At 45.0% G+C, this 27,396-nt stretch overlaps 6 protein-coding genes across 7 annotated transcripts; 2 read left to right on the top strand and 4 right to left on the bottom strand.

Moving 5' to 3' along the window:
• Nucleotides 1-249: 249 nt before the first annotated feature.
• LOC112876966 (protein GRAVITROPIC IN THE LIGHT 1) lies at nt 250-2,231 on the bottom strand. The gene has a single exon (XM_025941156.1). It carries the CDS (start codon nt 1,937-1,939, stop codon nt 527-529), a length of 1,413 nt encoding a protein of 470 aa, XP_025796941.1. The 5' UTR covers nt 1,940-2,231; the 3' UTR covers nt 250-526.
• Nucleotides 2,232-3,577: 1,346 nt separating this feature from the next.
• Nucleotides 3,578-10,773, top strand: LOC112874649 (protein DEFECTIVE IN EXINE FORMATION 1). The gene is made up of 13 exons (XM_025938098.1): nt 3,578-3,853; nt 4,958-5,068; nt 5,540-5,622; nt 5,830-5,947; nt 6,021-6,199; nt 6,510-6,985; nt 7,070-7,140; nt 7,682-7,938; nt 8,586-8,767; nt 9,116-9,399; nt 9,499-9,616; nt 9,880-10,062; nt 10,179-10,773. Exons 1-13 carry the CDS (start codon nt 3,717-3,719, stop codon nt 10,491-10,493), a joined length of 2,514 nt encoding a protein of 837 aa, XP_025793883.1. The 5' UTR covers nt 3,578-3,716; the 3' UTR covers nt 10,494-10,773.
• A 126-nt stretch (nt 10,774-10,899) lies between these two features.
• LOC112874650 (calmodulin-binding receptor-like cytoplasmic kinase 2) lies at nt 10,900-13,208 on the bottom strand. Its single transcript, XM_025938100.1, has 6 exons — nt 12,820-13,208; nt 12,469-12,629; nt 12,198-12,363; nt 11,906-11,995; nt 11,483-11,793; nt 10,900-11,406 (listed from the first exon to the last, which is right to left on the bottom strand). Exons 1-6 carry the CDS (start codon nt 13,145-13,147, stop codon nt 11,149-11,151), a joined length of 1,314 nt encoding a protein of 437 aa, XP_025793885.1. The 5' UTR covers nt 13,148-13,208; the 3' UTR covers nt 10,900-11,148.
• A 1,633-nt stretch (nt 13,209-14,841) lies between these two features.
• On the bottom strand, nt 14,842-19,064 carry LOC112876399. Its single transcript, XM_025940497.1, has 3 exons — nt 18,461-19,064; nt 16,067-16,773; nt 14,842-15,390 (listed from the first exon to the last, which is right to left on the bottom strand). The coding sequence occupies exons 1-3, from the start codon at nt 18,797-18,799 to the stop codon at nt 15,378-15,380; spliced, it is 1,059 nt and encodes a 352-aa protein (XP_025796282.1). The 5' UTR covers nt 18,800-19,064; the 3' UTR covers nt 14,842-15,377.
• A 3,155-nt stretch (nt 19,065-22,219) lies between these two features.
• On the top strand, nt 22,220-22,932 carry LOC112872875. Its single transcript, XM_025935912.1, has one exon. It carries the CDS (start codon nt 22,340-22,342, stop codon nt 22,712-22,714), a length of 375 nt encoding a protein of 124 aa, XP_025791697.1. The 5' UTR covers nt 22,220-22,339; the 3' UTR covers nt 22,715-22,932.
• A 270-nt stretch (nt 22,933-23,202) lies between these two features.
• LOC112872874 (GDP-mannose transporter GONST1-like) lies at nt 23,203-26,424 on the bottom strand. Of its 2 annotated transcripts, XM_025935911.1 has the most exons (10): nt 26,282-26,424; nt 25,990-26,194; nt 25,697-25,886; nt 25,442-25,581; nt 25,104-25,233; nt 24,857-24,955; nt 24,430-24,584; nt 23,892-24,008; nt 23,680-23,777; nt 23,203-23,588 (listed from the first exon to the last, which is right to left on the bottom strand). In XM_025935911.1, exons 2-10 carry the CDS (start codon nt 26,181-26,183, stop codon nt 23,545-23,547), a joined length of 1,167 nt encoding a protein of 388 aa, XP_025791696.1. In that variant the 5' UTR covers nt 26,184-26,194; nt 26,282-26,424; the 3' UTR covers nt 23,203-23,544. The 2 variants fall into 2 exon arrangements, with proteins under 2 accessions (XP_025791696.1, XP_025791695.1); XM_025935910.1 differs by lacking the exon at nt 26,282-26,424 and having other exon boundaries at nt 25,990-26,242.
• Nucleotides 26,425-27,396: the final 972 nt, after the last annotated feature.

The raw sequence follows: 27,396 nt of genomic DNA, 5'->3' as shown, positions 1-27,396 counted from the left end.
CACTGACATAATCTTCATCAAATTAGTCGAAGATAATGATGAGTTCCCATGGCCACATCCAAGATCTTCCCTGCCCCCAGTCCCCTGCCAAAGGAGATTGGAACTGTAGCACACCCCCTTTGCCATGCATAGCAGCTAACAGCACACCATGAGTGCCTTGCATCATATGACCAGAGGTGCCCCTTGTCCCTTGATGTCACTGCTCACTGCTACAGAATGGTCTATTTACCCTCCTACCTTCTACTTATGTGAATCAGGAAATGGTACTGGTTATTACCGAACGATGATGATACATTCAATTCCAAGTCCTCTTGACTTGACATGGTTGATCACTTGAGAGAAAAAGGCAATCTAGATTAAGGAGTAGCAGTGAAAGTCTACGGAGGGAGCTAGTAGTACGGTACTACCACTACCACTGTTCTTCACCAATGAGCCGCAGCTACTCCATCTCCATCTCCATGGCGCCCACCCAACGAACGATCGGAGGTGATCCGTGGACCACGGCGCTGCGCCGTGCATCGGCCTGTCACGGTCGGCCACCACGCGGCACGAGGTAGACCCGGGCGCGCACGACGGCGCCGTTCCCCAGCCGGAACCCGGGCGCCACCGCGAATCCGACGACCATGCCCGCGCCGGCGCGCGGGGGCGCGCCGGCCACGCTCTCCATGTACTCCGGGTGGAACTCCGCGCCGCGTCCGGCCTCGAAGTGGCTGGGCGGCGGCTCCAGCGCGAACGCCAGCAGGTGCAGCATCCACACGGCCTTGGCCGCGCGCAGGAACTCCCCGTAGAAGGGCGTCCGCGGGTGCGTCCCGCCGTTCACCACCCGCCGGTGCTCGCCGTCGCCGAGGATGGCCTCCTCCACGCGGGGAGGGAGGAGGGCCGCGAACTTGGTGGCGGCGTAGCGGCCGAAGGCGCAGGTCGGGAGCACGCCCAGGAGCTCGGCGGGCTCCATCCCGCGCATGTCGCGGAACTGCGTGTACCGCTCCCGCCGGAACGCGGCGGGGTCGAGCAGCGACGAGAGGGAGCCGTCGAGGTAGAAGGACTCGTGCTCGAAGCCGCCGAGGAGGGAGCGGGTGACGTGCGCCTCCAGCGCGTGCTTGGCCAGCTGCGGGGAGGAGACCGGGATCTTGGTGAGGGACCGGGTGGCCGCCGCGACGTCCACCCCCGCCGCGCGCATCAGGTGGAGGAGGTGCGCCGCGAACGCCCGCGTCGCCGCGCGGGCCTGCTCGGCGCAGGTGGTGAACAGGTCCGCCGTGGGCGCGCCGCCGGGGCCGTTCGGCTTGGACGGGTGGTGGCGCCCGTTGCGGCGGCTGGTGGCGGCGGCGAGCTTCTCCTTGAGGCCGTCCACCTCGGCCTGCTTGGACTGGAGCTGGCGCTGGAGGTCGTCGAGCGCGGCCTCGTACGGCGCGACGGCCTCGCGGAGCGGCGGCGCCGAGGGGTTGGGGCGCGGGATGTGGCCCGCGGCGGCGGAGCGGCGGAAGCGGTCGCGGAGACGCGCGAGGTGGCGGAGCTCGGCGACGACGGCGGCGTCGGCCGCGCGCATTTTGTCGGGGTCCCAGGGGCAGTGCGCGCCCTGGAGCGCGGCGTACGCGCGGCGCAGCCCGGAGACCGCGTCGAACACCTCCGCCATCAGCGCCTCCGCGTCGCGCGCGCGCTCGGCGCCCTGGGCCGCCTTCCGCTCCTCCTGGCTCCCCTCCTCCCAGATCTTGAGCTTCTCCTCCTCCTGCTGCTGCCCCTCCACCTCCACCTCCGCCGCGGAGGGGGACCGGCGGCACTTGTCGCTGCTGGAGACGGCGTCGGCGAACGGGTCGTCGTCGTCGTCATCCAGATCGCTGTCGACGGAGTCGCGGAGGGTGTAGTTGCAGGGGAGGCGGTTGGAGAGGCAGGAGGATGCGACGCGGTGGATGAGGTCGCCGACGGTGACCGGCTTGCTCGCCATTTCGCCTCGCGCTGCTGCTCCGCCTCCCTCACTTCCGCGTCCTGCGGGCGGCTGCTCGCTTCGAGTGTGATGAAGTATTGAAGTGTGATCAGTGTGGGGGGAGCGGATGGAGAAGATGCCGTCCACTGTGCGCCAAAAATGGGAGTGTGGGTGGGTCGTGGATTTAAGAAGGCCAGCCCGACATGGGAAGCCAAATTCAGGAGGCAGATGCCCTCGTGGGACGCTGCGTTGGGTACATGAAGACAAAGGCAATGAGCTGGGAGCCTTTTGCTTGTTCAATTCTTTTTTTTTGAAAAACTTGCCTGTTCAATTCAACCTTCAGCTGCATCCACCACCTTCTATTCTTCTCCTCCAAATGGAAAATCTACTGCGACGAGATGTCAGGCCTTGATCCTGATATAAACGCAGTTCAACCAGAGATCTTTCTTTTAGTTACTGTGTTTCCTTGGTGTGCTCTGCAGCTACTCTCATGTAGGCCTTGCGACTTCGTGACAGCCTCGATCTTGTGTTACGGTGTCCTTTACCCCGCTTTTGTTTGCCGATGAATGCATGCAATTTTCATCTTCTTCTACTAGCAATCACCGAAGTCAACTCAAGCTTCTCATAGCATGTAGCCATGTAGAGATGTACTCCGTATTGTACTAGCTCTGACTTCCGGACTGTTTAGCATTATGCTCGGCCCGGATCATACGATTAGCTAGCCATGTGCCTTTGTGTCAAGAGGTTGCTAGCTCGGGCCCTTGCAGATCGTGACCGTGCGAGCACTTGCACAGTGATCGCCAATATCAGGCGCCTATAATCCGGCCTACTGCACGCCTACGTTTTGCATCCGCTCCTATTGTAACTGCACTAAGGGTCCTTTTTGTAAAACTTCTATCCGGCTCCGGCTCATCCGGAGAAACTCTACCAAACATTTTATACGCTGAGCCGTTTTAAATAAAAAACGGAGGAGCGCCTCACGAGAAGTCCCCCTAAGTCTTGTGATTGGGCTTTTATCGAGCATTTATCATCATGCATGGCGTTCACGGTATCTCGCCGATCCAAATCATCCAATCGATTTTATTGGTCGGACCACTTCATGTCTCCCAAACTACATGATCCCGTTAATCTCCGTCACAATGATCCAAGAACATCTCCAGAAAATTACTCATCTCTCATACCCTATATATTTTCTCTTTCCATTAGAGATTACTCATCTCTCGTACTCTGTATATTTTCTCTCTTTATTGCTACTTGCTAATAGTACTTTTTATATTTTTAGTAATCAGTGCTAGAACAGATTATTCAATGGATAGGGTGGAGGAAGAAATCCCCTACATGGACCAAGAAAGATGTGTATTTTAGCAATCACAAAAACTATTTAGATATTGGTAATAGAATTGGTAATTTGCTGATTACCTTCCATTATTAAAATGAATAATATACTGAAGATACTTGATAAAACACTAGCACAGGACCCCACGCACCAGCCCGCCGCGCCAGATCCAATAGGCCCGCCCCGCCCATAGGATCCACCGCCTCAGCCCACCTGTCAGCGACCGTATCGGCCCATTGAGTCAATGGCTGGTAACTTTTGCAGGGAACCCCTCGTTAGCTTTGACATTTCCCGACCTCCACCCCACCCCACCCCCGCTCGCTTCGAGTTGGTCGTTCGTGCTGGCTCGCCCGCTCCGACCACTCCACACGCCGCGCGAGATCCCCTTCCCCGCGCCCGCCTCCTCCCAGCACTCCGGCGCGGCCGCGCGAGCCCTAGGGAGGGCTGGGGGTTTATCCGCAGATGCGGCCCCTCCTCGCCCTCGCCGCCGCGTGCGCCCTCCTCGTGGCCGCCGGCGCCGCGGCGGAGGAGGCGAGGAACTCCACCAACAAGTTCCGGCAGCGCGAGGCCAGCGATGACATGCTCGGCTACCCCCATCTGTGAGCGCCGCTCGCTTCTCCCTCCCACTCTCTCTCCTCGCGTCCTTCCCTTCGCGCTTCGCGTGCCGCTCTAGATTTGGAATTGCTGCTGGATCCTTGGGAGCGGGAGCGGGAGCGATCGGATTGGATGAGTGGTCGTTTCCTGTGGGTTCTCGTGGGGGCTTTACGATCGATGGAATCGGCAAGCTCGTGGTTTCCGTGCTAGTGTGCTACCTATACCGATTTAGGTGTTGAAGGCGCCTAGTGATCACCTGCTTTTTTCTTCATTCTAGTATCGCGGTCTTAGTTTCTCATTTGGTCTGTACAAGCAAAATGTTTGAATCATCACCTAGCACGCTCCATTTGAAAATGGAAACAAGCAACTGTCGTCTGATTGGAGCATCATGGTCAATTTTTAGTAGCTTGAAATTGCTACTAGCTCTACTCATATTCCAAAAGAGGTAGCAACTACGGTAGTATTCCAATCGCACCCATATTCTATACTGGAATTAGAAGGAAGAGCTGACAAAGTGAAACTTTGTTTTTGTGCACGTAAGACTCTGATGACCACAGCCTAGTCAAAGATGATTTTATAAGCTTTTGAAGTAAATGTGGATAAATCCGAATATCACTTGAGGTTTTTGGATTGATCATAAATTATGATGAACCTGTAACATTGTGCTTTCTAACGGTAAGCATCTGTTCTAGTATGTTCCCGTACAGGCCATCTCAGTGAGTTTACTATTAATGTTAACCAGAGTGTTACTTGTGTTTAATTGAGACTTGCTGCATAACACATAGAAACTAAAGCCAAACAAGGAGAAAACTATGTACTTAATACTTGTTTAATGCAAGGCCTGGAGCTTGGGTTGTTACCTTAACAAGTAAGATGTTCACGTTTTTACTCATTCAACGAATTTCAGCAAAGTTCATATCTGCAGAAGTGGACTTAGGATGTAAGTTTAATTAGGCTTGCCACAATATTTTATACAAGAGTCATAAGGATTTTTGACATGTCTAAGTACTATTTAAATTGAAAACCTTTAAACGCCAGTTAATTAATAGTGGCCAGCTATATGAATTGCTTCATGCACTCAAGAAGTTTATCTATATTTTATCTTATAGAGATGAAGATGCTTTACTGAAGACTAAATGTCCGAAGCATGTGGAGCTGAGATGGCAGACTGAAGTTAGTTCCAGCATTTATGCAACTCCCTTGATTGCTGATATCAACAGGTAAAAGATACTTGTCACTTAATTAGTTAATTTGGTTTCTGTCTTTAACGTCACAAATATCTGCCTTATCTGGTGATCTGTCAGATATCTTTCTCTCTATCTTCTGCTGTTGATGCAAAAACCACGTTAATCATATTATATCTCTTATTTCTTTGCTCATGTGAGGATGAAATTATTGCTCCATGCACTGAAACTGTGCCAGCTTCACAACAAGCATTCTGTAACTACTTCTATTATATGCAAAATTAAATAAGGACATCATTTTCATGACCAGACTATTTTGTTTCTTATATTTGATTCTTTTATCCCCCAAACCACCAGTCAAATGAATGACGTATGCAGTTTTCACGAAGTTTATTTTGAATATGTCAAACACACATTTGCCATTCTCCCGGCTAATGTTTTAATGCATTTTCCTTGATAAGATTTCATTATAGAGACACTTGTAATGAACCTTTTTCTGTTATGCAGTGACGGAAAATTGGAAGTAGTGGTGCCATCATTTGTTCATTACTTAGAAGTTCTTGAAGGCACTGATGGAGACAAACTGCCAGGTGCTGGTTCATTGCCATGTTGCATTCTTACCTCTTCCTTACAGATTATGAAAAGAAGTTTCATCTGTACTTAATTAGTGTCTGTAATGTCCTAAGATCCTTTTAGCTCCTGACAAAGTTTTAAGCAAATTTCTCTTGTTAACATGGTAAAATAAATTGGTTTGGTGTATTGTTCCTGTAAATATATATTTGTTGTATGCTTTGCAGGATGGCCTGCATTTCATCAGTCAAATGTTCATTCAAGTCCTCTTCTATATGACATTGACAAGGATGGTGTACGGGAAATAGCTTTGGCAACTTACAACGGTGTAGTAAATTTCTTTAGGTAAGGAACTCTACGAAGCACAGTTTTGTGTATTCCTGTTAAATGTGGCTATATTTATTTGTTTGCTATGTAGGGTATCAGGTTATATGATGATGGACAAGCTTGAGGTACCTCGTAGGAAAGTACGTAAAGATTGGTATGTTGGGCTAAATCCAGATCCAGTTGACCGCTCTCATCCAGATGTTCATGACAATTCGATTGCCAAAGAGGCTGCTTCTAAGGAATCTCCCACAATAGAGCAAAACAAATCAGGTATCCAAGAATATGCTATGGGAACGTGTTGTTTACTTATTGAGAGAAATGTCTTCTTTTGTTTCTGCATCTCATGATAAAGCTTAACTTATAGTTGTGTAGCTCCATGGATTTCAGTTAGCAGAACTGTCTGATGTCATCAAGCTAAAAATTGAAACTTGCTTCAAGGATAAAAAGAATTGCATGCATACTGTACCAGTACCAAACTATACTAACTGATGTGGATAATGGACTATCTATGCATTTTGGTGACATAGAATACGTAAGAAACATCCATTTTGATGTGATTTATTTATGTTTATCATTGTAGGAAGTGTGGAGGGAGGTGAGTCCCAGAAAAATGGATCTGTGCAACAGCACTCAGTTGAAACAAAACCTAATTCTACCCAAGCACAAGAGAATGTGGAGTTGTTGAACATTGTAAACAACACTCATTCTGGGAGCATCTCTAGTGTTACTACTGCAGCAGAGAATACATCACAAACTCAGAGACGCTTGCTTCAAACAACTGACAAAAGTGATGATAAAACAGGAAGCTCAAAAACTCATGAAAGTGATTCCGGAGCAAAAGTAGCAGCCACTGTTGAAAATAATGAGTCTCTAGAGGAAGATGCTGATGCATCATTTGACTTGTTTCGGGATCCAGAAGATCTCCCCGACGAGTACAATTATGATTATGATGACTATGTTGATGAATCCATGTGGGGTGATGAGGACTGGAAAGAACAAGAACATGAGAAGGAGGAAAATTATGTGAGTGTAGATGCTCACATCTTGTCCACCCCTGTAAGTAAAGCATTTATTTCCTTTTGCTAGTTTTTATGTCCATTTCGTAGATAGACCTGAGTTATTATCCACATTTTTCTACAGGTAATTGCAGATATTGACAAAGATGGTGTACAAGAAATGGTGATTGCTGTATCATACTTCTTTGATCGCGAGTAAGGCTTCTTTCTTTGCTATAAACACATCCGTTGCATGTTACACATAACTTCTTAATTAGACTTCAGATTCATAAGTGAAATGAGTTTTTTAGCTTAAACTATTTGCCTGTCTACGTGAATTTGAACTTGAGTGACCTGAAAAATGAGAAAAAAAACATATGCATTTTTTATGTCCTGTGGTAACATGTACAATTTGTGTCCCAAGAATAAAATCACAAAACTTTGTTTCTTCATTGTCATGGTTGATCTCATTCAGATCGAACCTTCGCTTCTCTGAATCATGCTTTATCACCAGATGTCATATTTTCCTTTTACAAAACTAGTGGGCACATATTTTATGGTGATGAAAATGTACTAAACTAGGTGTTTGTTTGTGGTGCTGTGTTATCTTTGGTACCAATGCTAGGTGTTTGTTAATCCTGCTTTTATGATTGGAGATTGTGTTCTTAACAGAACTTGCTACCACAAACAAACACTCTGTGATTTTTTTTTTGTTTTTGACTTTGTTATACTATTAACCTGCTGCTTTTGTTGGCAGATATTATGACAACCCAGAACATGCAAAAGAACTAGAAGGAATTGACATGCAAAAATATGTTGCAAGCAGTATAGTTGTCTTTAACCTTGACACACGGCAAGTCAAATGGACTGCAGATCTTGATTTGAGCACAGATACTGTAAATTTCCGTGCTCATGTATATTCCTCTCCAACTGTGGTCGATTTGGATGGTGATGGATATTTGGACATCCTCGTTGGAACTGCTTATGGCTTGTTTTATGTTATTGATCATCGTGGTAAGTTTTTATCTCGTAATATTAATGGTTCACAAAAGCAGCTTTGTTCTGAGCTAGTGACCTGTTCTTCATATATTTTGTACAGATAAAGTTCCCAGATCATAGCTTTCTCGGCTAGAATAGTGCCATTTATTTTTGTAGTTACAAATACTGTGGTAATAATCCACACCGGTAAAGGGTAGGGTGCACCAGTCCGCTGGTTTGTGTTCCTGGCTGAGCCACCACTTTAGGATCTGTTCGGTGGCTGGAAAAAGGAGTTGGGACCAAGTAATTTGTCCCCTTGTAAAACAGAAAACAGAAGACAACCGAACAGGTTAAATCAAGCTTTGCTGGTCTATGAGAAAAATCGCATCGGTTTAAAATAGGCAAAAATAATAATCAGTTTTGTATTGGTGGTACTGACTTATGGTTGTCTTGGGTGTGTGGTGTACTCTTTCTTCTTAATGAAATGACACACAGCTCTCCTCTCAATCAGGGAAAAATAAATCAGTTTTGTAACATGCTATTTTTCTTTGGAAATTTAGACTGTTATTCACTGAAATTCTCACTAGAAGACAATGAATTCCCACCCTTTATACCGGTTGCCTTCTGTGCGCTGTGCACTGCTAGCATCCATATCCTCTTCTTATATTGATTTTGTCAATTAGGTAAGGTTAGGAAGAAATTCCCCCTTGAGATGGCTGAGATCCATGCACCAGTCATTGCTGCGGACATCAATGATGATGGCAAAATCGAGATGGTTACTACTGATTCCCATGGAAATGTAGCAGCATGGACTGCAGAAGGAGAAGAAATCTGGGAAGTGCATCTAAAGAGTCTAATTCCACAGGCAAGTTTCACTCATTTCTTTGTAAGATAAGATGTTGACAGATTGTTGCTTTGTAATTCCTTGTTTTTTTTTTTTTCCTTGTGTCTATAAGTGGCCAATACATACATCCCAGGATCTTGGTTTAGATCGTTTACTTAGATTCTACCGCTTGGGCTTAAACTTATCCTATCCTATCACTATATTTTGAATGACTGACTGAGAACATTATAACTTGGTTTCAGTCCAAACAAAGATATGACATATGCTTTCACCACAGCTTTTCCTTTGCTTTATATTTCTTTCGTTACTTGGCTACGGTTTTTAAAATGCAATCTGATTATCATTATAATTGTTATCATATGATGACAGCGACCTACCGTTGGTGATGTCAATGGAGATGGGCACACTGATGTTGTGGTCCCAACTGTGTCGGGAAACATCTATGTTCTTAGTGGAAAGGATGGCTCAAAAATTCAACCTTTCCCCTATAGAGCACATGGAAGAATCATGAGTCCTGTTCTACTGCTCGACATGAGCAAACATGGAGAAAATGCAAAAGGGCTAACTCTTGCTACGACGTCATTTGACGGTTATTTATATTTGATTGAGGGATCAAGTGGCTGTGCAGATGTTGTAGACATTGGAGAAACCTCGTATGCCATTTCTTCTTTGCTTTGCAAGATGTTTGATATCATTATTGAGGATTGGATACTACACTTGGATAAAATGGGCTGATTCACTTTGACTGGCAGGTACACTATGGTTTTGGCTGACAATGTGGATGGTGGAGACGACCTTGATCTTATTGTTACCACTATGAATGGCAACGTCTTCTGCTTTTCCACTCCCTCACCACACCATCCTCTCAAGGTACACAATCTGTTTTTGTAGGTCTTCATTTTACTTCACATTATTTAACTCAGCTTGGATAGAACATTGATCTTTTGGTTAACCTTTTGCAACTTTTGCTTGAATCTTGTTTAATATTTCAGAATCACATATTTTCTTATAGATTTTTATTCTTTCTCTTTTTGGATGTTTAAACTTTAAACACTTGATCAGCATGTTAGGGAGAGAATTTCTCATTTTATTTTTTTTTCTTCGATCAAACTTCTCATTCTAATTGATGGTAGGAATGGAGATCATCAAACCAAGGAAGGAATAATGCTGCATATCAGTACAACCGTGAAGGTATTTATGTTAAGCATGGCTCCAGGACTTTCCGTGATGAAGAGGGCAAGAATTTCTGGCTAGAGTTTGAGATTGTTGACAAGTACAGGGTGCCCTACGGGAATCAAGCTCCTTATAATGTGACGGTATATTCTCTTAAACCTTATTTTCCACAGAAAAAAAAAATCTCAGTCCAAAGCTTCACCTGAGGAATAAGCAGCATATGTGTGCTGATTACATTCGTTTTATGTTTCAATTCCAGGTAACTTTACTTGTTCCTGGGAATTATCAAGGAGAAAGGCGGATTGTGGTCAGTAGTGTGTATCATCAACCAGGGAAGCAACGAATGATGCTTCCCACTGTTCCTGTTAGAACAACTGGAACTGTGCTCGTGGAGATGGTTGATAAAAATGGGCTGTATTTCTCTGACGAGTTCTCACTCACCTTCCACATGCATTACTATAAGCTGCTGAAGTGGCTTGTGCTGCTGCCGATGATTGGGATGTTTGGTGTTCTTGTCATCTTACGGCCCCAAGAAGGTGCACCATTGCCATCATTTTCACGGAATATTGACTAGTGATTAATACTGGGGCCACATTGAAGCAGATGAAGGGACTAAGATTTCCCCAACATTCCCATGACAGGGACTTGTTGCCTTGTTTACACTCTAATATACTGGGGAGTCATCCGCACAGAGAACCCGCATTGTATTGCTCCCCAACAGTTAACAAGTTCAAGGATTGTAGCTTTACAATAGATCTATTTCAGTTTTGCCGAAGAATTTTGTACACACTTTAACCATTTTCTAACTGGTGATGCATTAGATTGGCTCATCCGGAGCTCGAGCCTATTGTCACTGTACTATTGTGCACGATTACCTGCTCCGTGCTACTCTTGAGAATGGCATTCTTGTTGCCTGGCCCCTGCCGTGGAACCCTTGATCTGTTGATCTGGAAATTACATCTACGGAAGTGACCAGGTTATTTGAGAACGTCGTAGAACTTGAACTGAAAATATGCAGCACTAGTTTACAAAATGGGGATTCCCGGTGCGTGATTTAGCATTACATACACATAGTGCAAGTGCATGATAAAACTCTAATTTTGATATGAGCAATCCCCCATTTGGCAGCAGTTCAGAAATCACAGCTTATAGGGTAGTTACAGTTTCAAACCAATCACTCCAAGCAAGCATCATCTACAGCCTTTGTCTGGCTTGGTAGTTAGTACGAGCTACCTGAGCACCCACTCGTCGCTCCGCTCATCTGCCACGGCGGCGCAGCGCGGCTCTTCCCGGCGGTGGTATTCCCTCCGGATGGCCCACAGCACCTCGGTGCACCGCCGCATCGACGGCCGGTCCTTCCTGGACGCCGCGACGCACTGCGCCGCCAGCGTCAGCATCCTCTCCACGGCCGCCACCGACGCCGGGCTCCGCCGCATCCTGGGGTCCATGGCCACCACGGCTTCCCCTCCTCGGCACTTCTGCAGCGCCTGCATCGCATGGCACGGCATGACTGTGAGCATCGCGCAGCTCGGCACTGCGTATAATTCTCGACTTGTTCCTTACCCATTTGGTGGTGAGCCGGGCCTCGCCGCCGCGGCTGCGCTCGACGGGCAGCCGGCCGGTGACGAGCTCGACGACGAGGACGCCGAAGGAGTAGACGTCGCTCTTGTCGGTCAGCTGGTACGTGGTCAGGTACTCCGGGTCCACGTACCCGGCGGCGCCCTTCGCCGGCGTTGCGTCCGAGCCTGAGCCTGTGCCTGAGCCCGAGGCCGAGGCCGCCATTCCCAGCAGCCCAAAGCCGGTCACCTTCGCCGCCAGCGCGTCAGTCAGCAGCACGACCGACGACCGGATGCCCCCATGGATGATCGGATGCTCTGCAACTCAAAGTCACATCGCGTGAGTTTCAGAGAATCACGTAATGTATTCGCCTGATAGTCACCAAACCACAGTTTGATCTGAAGAACATATACCGAATAGAGCTCATACCTTTGTACTCGTGCAGGTAGGTGATGGCATGAGCAACGTCGATGGCGATGTTGAGCCGTTGCACGAGTTCTAAACCATTTCCGCAGGATTCTGAAATGTTTTCGCGTTGCGAAACCCGGTAAGATCAGTATCCTTCTAGACTGACAAATGATGCTGCTTCGATACAGATACTAATACAGAACCCAGAGTAGAACAATTTGTAACATTATGGTATACTGCAACAGCAAGCATGGTAATGAAAAAAAACTAGCATAATCTATTGGATGATCTGTGGCAAGAGAGGGATGCATACCATCCAAGTGTTCCCTCAAGGAGCCATTGCTGACGTACTCGAGGACAATAAGGCTGTCATTGTTGCGCTCGAAGAATCCGAGGAACCTCGCCAGATTCTGGTGCTCAATATTCTGAAGAGTCTCAAGCTCCCTCCAGAGTTCAGCTGTTAGATACTGACCGTTCAACTGCGGCGACAGAAGAGCTAGTAGTCATAACCACTAATCTAGTGCTCCTGCAATTTACATGCTGTATGAACAATGCAGAAATATGCCTGTTCTTCAGTTCCTAACCTTTCTGACACATTTGGCGGCAATCTGAGACCCATCCTTGAGTTTTCCTCTGTACATGGTGCTTGAACCTCCTTGCTTTATTATGTTCTTTTCGCTGAAATTTGAGGTCGCCTTCGATAAATCAGAAATTGTGAGCGCCCTACCTTCTTGCCCTGATCCTGCTGCTCGATTTGCAAACATTCCACGCAATCAGATTTAATTTCATATTTGAAGATTTTAATGCTGGTTTGGTGCTAATTTTGATCGGAGAATTTTGCTTCAGTTCAGCCATGATAAGAGTCCCAATTCAACAGAAGTCAGAATCAAGAAGTAACCTTCTGAAGAAGAGGGAGGAACAAGAGGTAGTATTACCTGAATCTATTGAGACATGGCACTCTGCGGTGCCTCTGCTCTTCACCTCCTCTTCCTCGGTTTTGACCTGGACCCGCGGCACGAAGCAGCTGGTGAACGCGCCGGCGACCCGCTGCGCCGCCGCCTTGAACGAGCCGCTCCTGCTCACCTGGGAGGACCGGGCGCTGTAGGACGAGAGCTGCCGGCCGTAGACGTCAGGGGAGAACGGCGCCCGCCCACGATCGTAGGAAGGCCGGTGGCCGTGAGCGCCGGCGCCTCCTGGGAGCTCGCCGCTCCTTCTGCTGCTGGTGGTCGACTGCCTCCTCGATGCTGCCGGAGACGCTGCCATGAGGGGAAGGTCTCATCCGGTGCTGACTGGTGACCGCTTCATCTCGCGGCCTGCAGCTGCAAGTGCGAAGATATGGGGTCCGACGACTCGACGCTGTTCAATGGAGCAGGACATGGATGCCGATGGCTGTTGCTGTCCGCCAGCTGCTGGGTCAACGGGGCATGCCTCGATGACCTTGCTGATCCCAGGTCCATTTCTTGAGAGTCCCAATGATTTCTTGAGAAGGTACAGGCATGACCGTGTTTTACAATTGTAGTGTGAACTCATGTTGAATAAAATTGGTCCAAGGATATGCATGTGATTATGTGAACGAAGCATTTTTTTACGAGACGGGAGAACATTCTGAAACGGAGAATCATTGATCGGTCAGGAAGAGCGAAGAACATGCAGTGCGCTGTCATGGTTTGGTTGGTACGGGCGTGGTAGCAATCAAACTCTGTGAGATTTAGGTTTTGCTCGTTTCAGAGAGAATCTTGTTATTTAGAAGTATTAAATAAAGTCTAATTACAAAACTAATTGCAGAATCCCAGAGCTAATTCGCGAGACGAATCTAATAAGGTATATTAGTCCATGATTAGCGGATGATTACTGTAGCATCACTGTGGCAAATTATGGATTAATTAGGCTCATTAAATTTGTCTCGCGAATTAGCACCCATCTGTGCAAAAAAATTTATAATAGACTTTATTTAATACTTCTAAATGATAAGATTCTCTTTGACGTGACGGGTTAAACTTTAGACTCAAAATCGAACACACCGATCTCTAATGCAGCGGGTTATTGTATTAACGTTATCTTGTGCAATCAGGTTATCCGATAGGCAACGAACTGCATACTTTTCTGGTCCAATTCAAGGAAACTCGCAATCAAAATTTAGTGAAGAAACAAAGGGAAACGAGGATGATGAACCTTTGTTTTTTTTTTGATGGTAGATGATGAACCTTTGTTACATCAATGTTCGGTAAAAATTACATCAATGTTTTTTTATTGGCGAGGAATTAACAAGTGTATCTACTTAGCCGCATCAATCGCACACGTAATGCAAGAACGTACAAATGATTCTGTTCGCTACATTCAGACGTTGAGATCGTCCATTGTACACTATTTCAAGCGATGCAGGCCGTTGGATCACCCGATCGCCGGTCGGCCGGTCGCGGCTCGCGCTTGAATGTCTGGGCGAGGGCGCCGCCGGAGAGCGTGGGGCCCTCGGTGGCGCCGGCGCCGCGCGAGTTGCCGACGGGCCGGCCGCCGGCGGTGCTCGGCGCCCCCGTACGTCCCGGCGGTTGTACTCCTCCGTGCCATGCCTCCGCACTGCACGTAGGGCTGCCAGTCTCGACCTCCGGACGGCGCAGCTGCGCCCGCCTCTCGGCCGCACCTCTTGCTGCTGCTGCTGCGGCGGCGGCGGCGGCTGCTCCTCCCGGCCGCCTCGCGTTCCATGCTGCTCCGCCGCGGCGGCCTCCATCCGATCGATCAGGCAGGCTGTTGGTATGCTTCACCAAAAAACTTAATCATTCGCATGCTACAAGAGTTGCAGCCAGTACATTCTCAAATTGCACGTTCCAAGCCACAGAACAAAGCCACAGATGGATGGACTAGTAGTTATCTTGACTCTCTCCATCGACCAAAGGGGAAGAAATTAGCATACCACAATCTGCCAATAGGCATGACGGGATGAACTTAGATATTCATGTCACAATTCCCATAACAGCATCGTGATATAAGATAGCAACTCGTCAAGGGAGAGAAGGGATTCTGCAACAACCACCAAGCGCCTCATCGAAATTTCAATTTCAGGATGCACGGCATAAAGATTCAAGAACGGTGACCAAGATATCTGGTAAGCTCTGCATCTCTATTCCATTTTTTGTTCTCGATCTGGTATCATGTATGTCAGTACAAAATGGAGCAACGCATGTACATGTTTACTCCAGAGGACACAAACATGGTAGACTAACTCATCAACATATGTTTACTCCGGTGTTTACTCACTAGCTGATTTCGGTTGATACCTAAGATCTAAGAATCATTCACTTTCAAACGCTACAAAAGTGAATACTTTTTCTACTCCAACTGCATATAGTCACAAATGTAACCTGCAAGACTACCCTAACTCCAACAGCAAAAAGAAAGAACAGTTGTCCAAGCTATTGAGATATTTCAGATTTTTCCCTACTTCCTCTTCCTCCGCAGCAAAATGACAGCCAACCCATCTCAAATTCTTTCGGCTCCCCTACTTTCTGGACCTGTCAAAGAAAGCTGAATAAAATTACCATGCTAAGAGCAAAGACAATTTCGACTTTAAGTTGGAAGACATAAATAACTGTGACAATAGACTGCTGTTTGCAGCGAGAAAAATCACTATCAAGAACCTACATAACCAATCTATATGCACACAGACAAGATTCATAAACTGCCAAATTATCTTCCAAGACAGGTAATGAAATGTGTAATTGTAATCTAATTTTTGAGGCGATCAATAGAACAGATTTGGATCTCTCATTCCCTTTTATAAGTATAAAATTGTAAATTGATGTGGGCTGGATTATAGAAAGCAATAGCCAGTCTCCATCCATTTATAAAACCATTTTTTATTTTTCAGGGAACTATAACTGATTGAAGATACTACAAACAAGGACCTCTGCAACCCTGTAATATAACAATTTGAAAGGGAATCAAGCATCTGGTTCCAGATATAATTATATTACCGGTTGTGTCCTTTCTTTGGAAATTTACAGGTGCAATGCAGCAGTGTAATTATGGAAAACCCAATGAACAAGGTTCACATGCACCCAAATCATACACTAAGTTTACTTGCTCTTTAGTGAAAAAAAATATTCTATAAAATGGTAACATGTAATAATTACACCTATATTGCGGAAAGAAAAATGGCTTTCAAGGATCACATTATATTATTACTACCTTTTGGAAGAAGATCTATAGCCCTTATTCTTCTCTTTAGAGCGATGCACATCGTTGTCATCATCTTGATCGTTGCCCTCATCATCTGGAATTGCATTTATGGCGTTTGTAGCCTCTGCCCTGTTCAGGCTGGCCAATCTCTTTGGAAGAAAAATGTTGTAGTAATACTTGGCCAAATCCATTGTTCTCTCTGACTTAAACTGCTTCAAGGCAATCCTCATGAAGTCCTCGTGATTATTCTGAGGAACCAACTTCTCAATATCAGCAAGTTTCTTCTTGTCTTCTGGAGTCCATAACTTCAGAACTCGCTCACCCATTGCATCAAACCCACAGTTTCTGAAAGCATGATCACCCAATTGATACTTGACCCTCTTCCAGGCCTCCTTTACATGAACTCCTGCACAGGCCTCAGATCCAGGATGAGAACATTTACACTTGTCATCCACTGCTTTCCTCGTCTTCCGTGGCTCCACAATGGGTGGCAGCCTGACCACAGTGCCCATCTTTTGTAAGGTCTCGTTATCATCTCTGTACTCAGCCTTATCTTCCTCAGATGGGACATTAACCCACTCAGGGACAGCAGCTTGATGCATGATAGGGTCCATCCCAATACGTTTCCTCGTTGATACAAGAAAACTAGATAAGTGACTGAGGTCACCAGCTATCCTCCCAGAACTCCTTGTGCCTTTGTGAAGTCTTTTCTGTTTCTGTTAGCATGCAGAAGTGAATTAGACAACAAATTGAGGAAAACTTACTTAAAAGTGGTTAGAGAGAAAAGGAAGGCACCAAGCAGTAATAACAACAGATGTTTATCAAGACTGCTCTTGGCAGCAGGATCTGCATTGTATTGTTTTTCTTTAAAAGCAAAGATGGGCACAAATGTTTTCAGTCTTATGACAAACAATGTCACACACAAATTCTACTCCCAGTCAGGAGACCTGGGAATTCAGACCCATGATACAACTGTTTACGACGATTCAGATCTGGGAATTCTATTCCTACATGACCTTTGCCTGAATGATAAATGATAGAAATAAACCATAAAGGAACAATGCCTTTGCCTGAATGAGTGCAAGTTCCTCTTTCTACATAACCAATGAAATTCTGACCACGACATAACCAAGCAGAAAACTGTTCCTCCAACAAAGTCACTATAGATCATGACCAATTGCACCGTTGGCAACGAGAGTGGCAATGAAACCAATAATGCATCATTTTCCAGTACACCAACCAAGTAGTAGGCATATCGTGTGACAAATCAGAAATCTCAATCAAGGAAATAATGAAATAACATTAACGACACCATAAGAAATATGAACCAATGTAACAATGAAACAACATTAATGACAAGGGCACAGCAGAAGTCGATAACAATGGCAACAATTTAACAATATCCTTAACAAACACATTAATCACCACAGCTTCCATTCAACTTCATCCAATAAAACCAACCCCCCATCACTGTAACACTATCTTGACATGAGAAGCATGACTACGAAGATTACATCGTAATAACATGGATCATGGAACGTTAATAACAGCACACTCCATTCGATCATCATAAACATGCCCAAGAAGTAGCATCAATCATATCAAACATTAACAGAACCAACAAGAAAAAAGGGCAAGAGACATTCTAATTCCTAAATTAACTACACGAATCTTGGCCCAACAAACAATGCCGTGTCCTATCCTATTCGGACATAAAATCTGACATGAGAAGTGAAAGATGCAGAGTTGCAGACGAACCAATTCCCATCCAAACACCCGCAGATCTCACACTGAAGAGACGATTTCAGGAAATTATAGAGACAGCTGATAATTCCGTGAACGAACAGTACAGGAGCATGACTGGTGGCAGGTGACTAGAGCATCTCCAGCAGATTACTCGTATCTCTTCTTAATACAAAAAACTGTCATTTTAGCAATGGAAAGTACTCCAGCAGAATACCAATTCCATCACCAATACTAAATTTTTAGTAATCGTACTAAAATATACCTCCCTCTTAGTCAAATATAGAGAATTGCTCCCTCCACCTTATCCATTGATATTGAGTAATCTGCTATAATACTCGCTATCAAAAATATAAAAAGTGGTATTGATAATGGAGAGAGAAAATATATAGGATACGAGATATGAGGAATTGTTGTTGCAGATGGCAAGTGAGAGTTACCGCAATGGCGAAATTCCCCATCCTATGCGCCGCGAAACTTTTCTTAGTCGGAACTACGGCAAGCTTAAAAACACCATCAATCTTTCCATGGAAGAACGAAAGGAGACATAAGCGCCCCGAAACCGATTCATCGACAAGCGATCCTCGTGTAAGCAAATCCCAAGAACTCGAACTAGTCAAAGAAAAGAAAAAAGCGGCGCAGCGTGGAAAGAGCGCTCACCTTCGAGTACGGCGTGCCGGGTTCGTCGGGGTCGACCTCCTCGGTGCGCGAGTGGCGCAGCGCCAGGATCACCGCCAGCCGCCCATCGTCGTCGACGATGCCGCGGTTCCGCCCGCGCACCGCCCACAGTGCCCCCGTGGCCGCCCGCCGCGCCCACGCCATCGCGCCGTCCACGTCCACCAGCGCCGACGCCGAGCTCCGCGTCGCGCGCCTCGTCGACGCCGACGCCGCTGCCGCGTCCTCCTCGGCGGCAGCGGAGACGCTCTTGCGCTTCCTTGAATGCTCAGGGGACCCCGGGACCGCGCCGGGGCTGCCGGCAGGGACGTCGGACCCGACCATGGGGGGCCTCCGCCACCGCCGGCGAGGTGTTTGCGGGAATGCTGCGGCGCGGCGTGGTTTTGGAGAGGGCTTTTTCGCGCCCGGGGTGGCGTCCTCCTGCTCCCTTCTTTTTTGGCTTGCTGTCCTTGGGGATGCGTCTGTGAGAGGGGCGGCGCTCTAGCGGTGGCTGGCTTCCTAAATCGGCAGGCTCACCATGTGCCTTTGGCATGAATCATGATAAGTGCCTCCACTCTCTTCTTTGGGGTGTATGGTTGAGATGATGAACACCTTTTTTTCTCTGTGGTATTTGATATGATATGAGTCAAGATTTGTGATTAATGAAAGAGGTAGAATGCGATTCGGCGAATATGATATATCTATGATGATTAATGAAACGTATCCATTGTAGATATCACGTGTCTGTTGCAGCAATACTTAGTTCAAAATAATTATTCTTGACTACTTGACTACACCTACAGGCTACGGATTGAAAAAATGTTATGAATAGCATACTAAATACTTTAAACAAGATTTTCTTTGAAAGCTAGATGCCAAAAGATAATAATATGCATGCGTTTAGATGTTGCCTTACTAAAATTTGGTGGACGGATCGATCCACCCACGGTTAGCCACCGCGTGGGTGCAAAAATGAATTGCGTGTAAGTATGGAAGTCTAGAGTGATCTCGGCTACCATCCAAATGATGTCCTTATTCACGGGCCATGGCTAACAACCACCTTTTTGTTAAGGGCATATTCAAGTAGGTTAGTCTTCTCTTTTTTGTGTGATATTAAAGTATCGCGTAGCGAAGTTTATAAAGATAAAATATTATTTAAAAAGAAGAATGGAGCTTGAAAAACATCAACAACATCATCAAGATCATGTGTTACTTTGGTGGCATTAGAAAAAAATAAATCGAAAACGACACAGTGCGTGCAGGACTAGATGACGTTTGTAACAATTTTGGTGGCCTCCTACGTTCATATATGTGGAAAACATCAACAAGAATTCATGTACATATGACTGTGGTACGAAGGATCTTCTATGAATAATATTGTTGAACCTAACAGTTCTACCCACTAACAAATAGCAAATCCGGATCCGATTCGCAGTAACGCGAATTACCACGATTGGATTTATCGCAGAAGCGCGGTTTAGGCCAGTTAATTTTCTTGGGCTGACAATTTCTTCCGTCCTTCTCGGGCCGCCGGCCACGTGCTTCATTTTCTCTTTGCTTTTACCGCTAGCCAGGCTTCTTCTTCCGTTTAGCTATTGAAACTGGCGAAGTAATTGAACTAGTAATTCGAGAATTTACTCATTTAGACAGTTGAAGTTAGAGAAAGATTTTCAGACAGTTTTGCATTCCAGTTTTTAATATCTTACCAAAATCTAAGAAAATATGAAGCTAGAAAAATTTTATATAAATGGTGGAACAATTTTATATAACTCATGGAACAAATTTAAACAAAGATGGGAACAATTTTATATAACTAGGTGGAACAATTTTACATAGCTGGTGGAACAAATTTATACAAGAGTGGGAACAATTTTATAACTGGGTGGAATAATTTTATATAGCTAGTGGAACAAAATTTAAAGAACTGGGGAAACAATTTTACACAATTGGGAAAATTATAAACTGGTGGAACAAAGTTTATAGAACCGGTGGAATAAAACTTATAGCATTTGTGGAACAATTTTAAATAAGTGGTGGAACAAAGTTTATAGAGCCGGTGGAACAAAACTTATAGAACTTGTGGAACAATTTTAAATAAGTGGTGGAACAATTTTATATAACTGATGGAATAAAATTTATAGAACTTGTGTGATAAAATTAAGAGAACTGGGGAAATATATAAAACTGGTAGAATAATTTTATATACTTGGTGGAGATAAATGTCATTTGTTATTATCTTGAAATTTATTTTCAATAGTAGAGGATAAAAAGAAAATAAACTTGTTTAATAAAAACAAATGTATATTCGTTAATTTTGAACACCCGAGGAACTAAAATGAAAATTATTTGTTCCGGTGTAACAAAATGTTAGCAGTATAGAAAAATTTAAAAAAATATCTAATGCAAACAAATCAACAATAAGGATAAACAAATGAAAAATAAAAAGGAGAGAAAAAACATGAAAAAGATATAAAAGATGCTAACTAAGAAGAAAAGGAATAATACATGAAGATTAGAAATGCAAGAGACAAAAAGGAAGGGTGGAAAAGATGAAATAAATGAGAACTAGGAAGAAATAACAAGTAAAAAAAGGAAAAAAATAGAAAATAGAATGAAGAAATAAAAAATAAATGAATAGGAGCTGCCTACCGGAGTACCCAGCTTATAGCAGACAAACAACAGCGGTTGTAGAAGGCTCAGCATGTCAGCCACGCGCGAGGGCTGTATCAACTAAGACCTATACTAACAAACCAATATCAATAAAAAATTGGTCCATTTAATGAGGCCACGCGCTTCTGCCACAGCAGCCCTCGCACCCACGCGTGACTGCGATTATTTGCGGCAAATCCTTATATGTTAATAATTTTTACAAACTATTACAGCTACACAAATAAAATTGAAAGCGGTTCTAAATAGCATAAAGGGAGTATTGAAAGAAGTTATATTCAAAGCTATAAGGAGTCACATGAGTACTACAGCTAAACAAACTATTACAGCCATACGAGTGCTGAAGAGTCTCTGATATAGGTTGTAATTTAGTTGCTCAAGCATATATGATCCAATGAGTATGAAATTTTTACTATAGCTCAAGAACGATTAGCTCACCATAAAAATTTTACTATAATTGGACCAAGGAAACTGTAGCTATAAATTAATTATAGAAAAATATATATCTAAGAGTACAACAAAAAAATTTTACTAAATTATATCATACCATATGTTCACTGCATAGATCTACTCACGTGAAGTCCAACAAATTGGATTTTCATTTTATAATTTTTTAATTTACTATAATTTTTTAAAGATTTAACCAAAATAAATATAAAAGAAAATGAGAAAAATTATTGAGAGAAACTAGCTAGCTATATTCGGTATTGTGAGTTCGAGGAGTCTAGACGGACGATTTTATTATTTATGGAGGAAACGTGAGTTCGTCCTAAAGTTTATGAAGGTGGAAAAGATTTCAAGGAGGCAATGAAGCCTGGTGGCCCGACGTGGCCCGCGCCGGCAGCGGTCGCAAGGGCCCGCCCGTGTGGCCCAACCACGTCCACCTCCTCCACCGTTTCCACGGCCCGATGATCGGCTCCGTCTCACGGCCGCCTGTTGCGCGCGCGGCAGCGGCACGCACGTCTCCACCCCACCGGCCGGTGGTGGCCGCGCGCTAGCTGCCTAGCTCCATGCATGCGGATAAGCCGCTTGTGGCCGCCTCGCCCTCCCCGTCGCGACCACCACCACCCAATCACCACCCCCGCTTATATACCCACCGGCCTCTCGCCGCCTCACGAAATCGGAGAGGCCAGAGCGGCAGAGCTGCGCATCATACATTTCTTTCCACCAGGTCGTTGCTGCGAAAAGCTTAGTGGCCTAGGCACCTAGCTAGCTACCATGGCGTCGGTGGGCTTTGGCAGCACCGTGGCGGCCGTGGCGCCGGCGTCGTCTTCGGCCGCGGGCAGGAGCAGGCCGCGGCGGTCCGTGCTGGTCCTGCCCGCCGCCACGAGGGGCAGCCCCGCGCCGGCCAAGGAGGAGAAGAGCCTCGTCGACTTCATCTTCGGCGTCATCTTCAAGAAGGACCAGCTCGTGGAGACGGACCCGCTCCTCAACAAGGTCGACGGCGCGCCGGCCCGGGGCGGCACCACCTCCTCGCGCGCCAAGACGACCCGGGGCGGCACCACGGCCGGCGGCAAGAAAGCTGCCAGCAGCGACGACGGCGGCAGCGGCTTGGGGTTCAACATCGGCGGGCTCTTCGACAAGAAAGGCTGATTTCTGAAACTCGAAGCTGGATCGATTTGCTTTGGGAAAATTGATTGCATATATATACATATACGTGTGGTGTAAGGTGGCTCCCCCCTTCAAAACTCAAGTGATTTTTTATGTGATGATGTGATATACTTGATGCTTCCCGCAGCATTTCATCTTCTTTTTTCTTCAGCTGATCAAGAATGACATATGGATTATTGAAATTATCAAATTACCTACCAGATCATGTTCGATATGCCTCTGATCTTGCTCTTAGGAGAAAGTAGTAGCTTGGGAAATATTGATTGGATTTGCTGCATCAATTGACGGCTTACTAGGAATTATCGACATTTGTGATTCAGGAATTAGGTACCAGTCTCAGAAACACAATAGATCCAGTAACCCAACATAACGACTCCAAAAATTGTATGAAGCTCTGCAAACTCTTGTACAAACATTGGTGATGTTTTTGCCATGAATGTCTGAAGAATGATTGGGCGACAACCAAGCCAGAACCATAAATTTTTCTTTTATTTTGTGTAAACATTCTGCTCAATTTCTTGATCAGAGAGATTGGAACAATTTCAGTTGCTGTTTAGTCATGCAGATTTCTTTCTGCCTTGACATAGTTATGGTACAAAACTGAGTGAGGGCATACACACACATGCTGTACCCATACCCTGTGCATGGAGAGTAGAAAGAATGTAAAATTCATGACCGGAGAGAAAGAATGTAAAATTCACGACGGGGGCGGCATTCGTGACAAAATGAACTCTGTCATATCTCTGTACAGTTGATAGGCAGAGCTGCCGCAGGAACTTTTCATGTTACAGCCACACTTGGATAGAACAGTGTTAGGACATTTTTGCCTTTGCAAAGAATATCCCAGCAAAAAGACCTGGTGAGAACATGCAGAAATGTGTCATCGTTAGGATATAACATGGTAAAAGGACATCAGAAATAACAGCACAGATGAAATAAATTCTTACCAAAAACTATGCTACAGAAATTCTCGACGCTTACAGGGACATTGAATAGCAAGATACCAGCAACCGAAATGGGTATCTTGTTTAAAGAACCAACAAGACTGAAAAAGAGAACAAAAGTGATAAGAACTTTGCTGGTGTCACAGGAGTGCGTATTTCTTCCTTTCATGTAAACATTTTCGGTGGACACGATTAAATTAGTACTATTGTCTCACCTGTATGTTGTTGGACCAGTCTGATGCAAAAACCACACCGAAGAGAAGCTGATTGCTAGACCTAGCAAACCACTAGCTGTTGCAACAACCCAGAAAATAGGCTCTCTGATAACTTCACTGCAAAACAAATGAAAGCCATGTATAAATGGAGAAGCATGCACATTGATAGTTGTACCCTAGAAAAAAACAACTGTGATGATAAAAAAATGTTGGTTTTCCTTATGCACCTCATCTGACTTCTTATTTAAGTTGATCACAGAGATTAAAGCTTCTTTTGTGAGCAAAGTCAGAATGCTTTTCTATGGAAACAAGTTATTTTAAAGTGGAGTAAGATGACATGAAGTTTTAATATACTTGATTACATAACTAGCATAAACAGATAAAAGTTAATGCACAACATGTCGGTGATCAAATTGATAGAGTTAACTACTCTAAATATTCAGGCCTGAAAAAGAAAATAACACGGTAACAAACTACTCAGACCAAATACTTAGTGCACACTATGAAAGTCTGTTTCTAAGCAAGATGAAGTTCTTACGCTTGACAAACATATTCCCATTCGTCAAAGATTACAACCAAAATGATTGCGAATGGAATTGATAGCGCGTTGTTGAGTAACACCATAGAAACTTCATTGAGGGAGCCAGATTTTGTTGATTGTTTAGCTGTATCCATCAAGCGCCTTAGTGTGAGCTGTTAAGAAGGATCATACATTAGATGTGCTGGGGATGCAGCAGAATAAATAAGATTGATCTCATAAGAAGATCCAATATGATTGAATGAAGTTTAACACTACTCTGGTGTTGCTAATGTCTTTTAAGTGCGTTACGGTATGAATTAATACATTTAAATGCCAAGGATTCAAATTCCCAACAGCAGCCTGTGCGCAGCAGTCCATTTATAGACTGTGAAGAGACTTGAAGTAGTTTATAACTGTGTAAAACTATTAGCACAAATGAACTAACCGAGTAGCCTGCTGTTAGAAAGCAATTCAGAATTTGCCACGTATAACCAATTAGATGGAAAGAGAGATCTGTAATTCCCCCGCATACAGCAGATACAATCTGCAAAAACAGAGAGACATAAACTGCTCAGGTAAAACAAATCATGCTATTCTTGAGGTAAATTCTTAATTCAGCTCAATAGTCAAGTCATTATTTAGTAATAATATAGAAGTAAAACAAGGACCGTGCCAAACAGTAATGAACCTACCATCAGAAATAGTGCAGCCCAAACCTTCTTATTCTGACCCTTCCTGAAAATATATAGCTCCCCTATAGCTGTTATAATGTTTGTCATGTTCTTTAATATTGTCACCATCGCAACATTTATGTACTTCAAACTGAAGAGTGACAATGAGAAAAGAAGGTTAATCCATATACTCAAAGACTACCATAACGATAAAGTTTGTACTTCAGAGTTCAGACTACTACAACATGAAATGAGAAAAAAAAGATGAAATACAGTTAAATTTGTCATGACGTCTCGTTTAATCCAGCTAAAGGTGATCAACTGATCATCATGTATATGCAGTGTGAAGCAGGGAATACCTGTACATTCCAGTTACTAGCATCCCGATGAAAATAAGGTTCACCGGAATCCAGACTTTTATCAACTTCCATGTGAGTTCCTCCGTTGTAATAACACGGAAGAGCTCGAGTATGAGAAGAATGACCACACATACAAAGTTCTGAACCAAAAAAGGACGCCTGATCAGCTCAATAGTAACGATGAAAATAAGGTACCATCGTCCTATAATTACTCTAGAAAGGATGGGAACAAGAGGTGCAAATAAACTGAATTACCTGATATAGCATCAGTGATATGCCAGCATCGAAATTGTAGCTGGAGAGAACCACCTTGTTGAGCAATATCATGCTGCAGGAAGCAATGCAGTAACAAATCCCGGAAAGCAACGGCCCGGTCTTGTTTCCCCACTTGCTCTGCTGCTGCTGGATTAAGGTGTCGAAAACATCAGAGGTCTTCCTGGATAACCTGGACACGACACGCAAAGCAAACGATCGATCTCTCATTTCCTTCCCCACCCCAGGAATGCAGCGCAGATAAATAGAGCGGCGTGCTAAAATTGTCAGTGTACTTGTTGGAAGCCGCTTTCCTGGCGACATCGGCGGCGACTCTGATGATGGAGCTGTTCTTCTGCTTCAGGTAGCCGTGGATGATCTTGTAGACCGAGGCGTCGGCGTTCTTGACGGCGACGGCGGCGACGCTCGTGTTGCTGGGGGACTTGGCCTCCTCGATGTCATCGCACTCGGACCTGAACTCCACTGACATGGAAACTGCACCTGCAATAATTTATCCCATCCCATCAGGAAACCTGAACACACAAGTCCGTCGGCACCGATCAAACGAATTGAACGAGCTGTTGGTACCTGGAAGGAGACCGCCGGCGCAGAGCAAGAAGGCCGACCGGCGGAGGCTGGAGAGGAGGAAGAGAGGGAGAGAGAGAGAGAGAGAGAGAGAGAGAGAGAGAGAGAGAGAGAGAGAGAGAGAGAGAGAGAGAGGCGGTGGGGAAAGGGAGACGGTGGACGGTGGACGCTAAATGGGGCGAGAAGATGCCTTTCGACGACATGAAGGGGCTTGGGGAGGACGTAAAGGGGCAGAGAGAGGTGACGGTGGTGGTGGAGGAGGAGGCGCGGGGGTCAACGCGGCCGCGGCCTCGGGGCGCGGAGGAGGGGAGCCGGCGTGCGGCGGAAGGGAGGTCGCCCGGCGGGAGGGACGAGGCAGAGGGCGATGGTCAAATGGAAATGAGACGTGGCGGGAAGGTGCGGAGAGGATTGTTGGAGTCAAACTCAAGTCACCGGGCGGCAAGGCGGCCAAAAGGGTTGCGTTTGAGTTTAGACACGTGGAGGTGTGCAACCTTTGTTTACAACTCACACAAAATATTGCTGCTAAGGTTGAAATGAGCTTGGGCCTAAAAGAACATTTGAACTGCGTGAAAGACGTTTTATGAAAAAATGTTCAATTCACTCCTGTCAGATCAATTCTCACTTTTACTGGCATGTTGTTTGATTCATCTTCAGCTTTAATGTCGTTGTTTGGAAAAAAAAAAGAGAGAGATGTTTTACTTGTCCAAATATTCAAAGGTTTGAAATTACGTTTTTAAAGTTTATAGATCTGAACAGTGTTAAGAACTGCCGGTGCATTTTGCTCTTATAAAATATGTTAATACCTTATGATTAAAAAAGGTCTCCAATGTAATCAGCTGAAATCATTTGTTTTGGTGTCTTGAGTGCAAGTTTGCCTCCAAGATTACAAGAGAATGAGTCTGTGGAACACTAGATGACGGAAAAAGTGATACCTTAATTATGCAACTTTTTAGTGAAAAATAAAAAGAAATGTATGGATCAGGGATAACGAACTGTCCACTTTGGCGTAACTTCATATTCTTCTAAAATAGTTTCTGAAGCAGTTTTTTTAAGCTGAAGCTGTTTTTAAAATTATTTGACAAAACGTAGGTCCGCGGGAGAAGCTGGACGAAGCTACA

This window comes from Panicum hallii, chromosome 9 (genome assembly GCF_002211085.1).
Source record: "Panicum hallii strain FIL2 chromosome 9, PHallii_v3.1, whole genome shotgun sequence".
Lineage (NCBI taxonomy): Eukaryota > Viridiplantae > Streptophyta > Magnoliopsida > Poales > Poaceae > Panicum > Panicum hallii.
This window is presented reverse-complemented; position numbering and strand designations above follow the sequence as displayed.

Bases quoted from the DNA above. Each gene is read 5' to 3' on its own strand.
- LOC112876966 (XM_025941156.1), bottom strand. From the start codon at position 1,939: ATGGCGAGCAAGCCGGTCACCGTCGGCGACCTCATCCACCGCGTCGCA.
- LOC112874649 (XM_025938098.1), top strand. From the start codon at position 3,717: ATGCGGCCCCTCCTCGCCCTCGCCGCCGCGTGCGCCCTCCTCGTGGCC. The intron at 3,854-4,957 runs GTGAGCGCCGCT...TTTATCTTATAG, and splicing joins ATGCTCGGCTACCCCCATCT to AGATGAAGATGCTTTACTGA. The intron at 6,986-7,069 runs GTAAGTAAAGCA...ATTTTTCTACAG, and splicing joins CTCACATCTTGTCCACCCCT to GTAATTGCAGATATTGACAA.
- LOC112874650 (XM_025938100.1), bottom strand. From the start codon at position 13,147: ATGGCAGCGTCTCCGGCAGCATCGAGGAGGCAGTCGACCACCAGCAGC. The intron at 12,630-12,819 runs GTAATACTACCT...CAAATCGAGCAG, and splicing joins CCATGTCTCAATAGATTCAG to CAGGATCAGGGCAAGAAGGT. The intron at 11,996-12,197 runs GTATGCATCCCT...AAAACATTTCAG, and splicing joins CTTGAGGGAACACTTGGATG to AATCCTGCGGAAATGGTTTA.
- LOC112876399 (XM_025940497.1), bottom strand. From the start codon at position 18,799: ATGGTCGGGTCCGACGTCCCTGCCGGCAGCCCCGGCGCGGTCCCGGGG. The intron at 16,774-18,460 runs GTGAGCGCTCTT...GCATGCTAACAG, and splicing joins CCGGCACGCCGTACTCGAAG to AAACAGAAAAGACTTCACAA.
- LOC112872875 (XM_025935912.1), top strand. From the start codon at position 22,340: ATGGCGTCGGTGGGCTTTGGCAGCACCGTGGCGGCCGTGGCGCCGGCG.
- LOC112872874 (XM_025935911.1), bottom strand. From the start codon at position 26,183: ATGTCAGTGGAGTTCAGGTCCGAGTGCGATGACATCGAGGAGGCCAAG. The intron at 24,585-24,856 runs GTTAGTTCATTT...CCTTCTTAACAG, and splicing joins TTCTAACAGCAGGCTACTCG to CTCACACTAAGGCGCTTGAT. The intron at 24,009-24,429 runs GTAAGAACTTCA...TTTGTTTTGCAG, and splicing joins TGGGAATATGTTTGTCAAGC to TGAAGTTATCAGAGAGCCTA.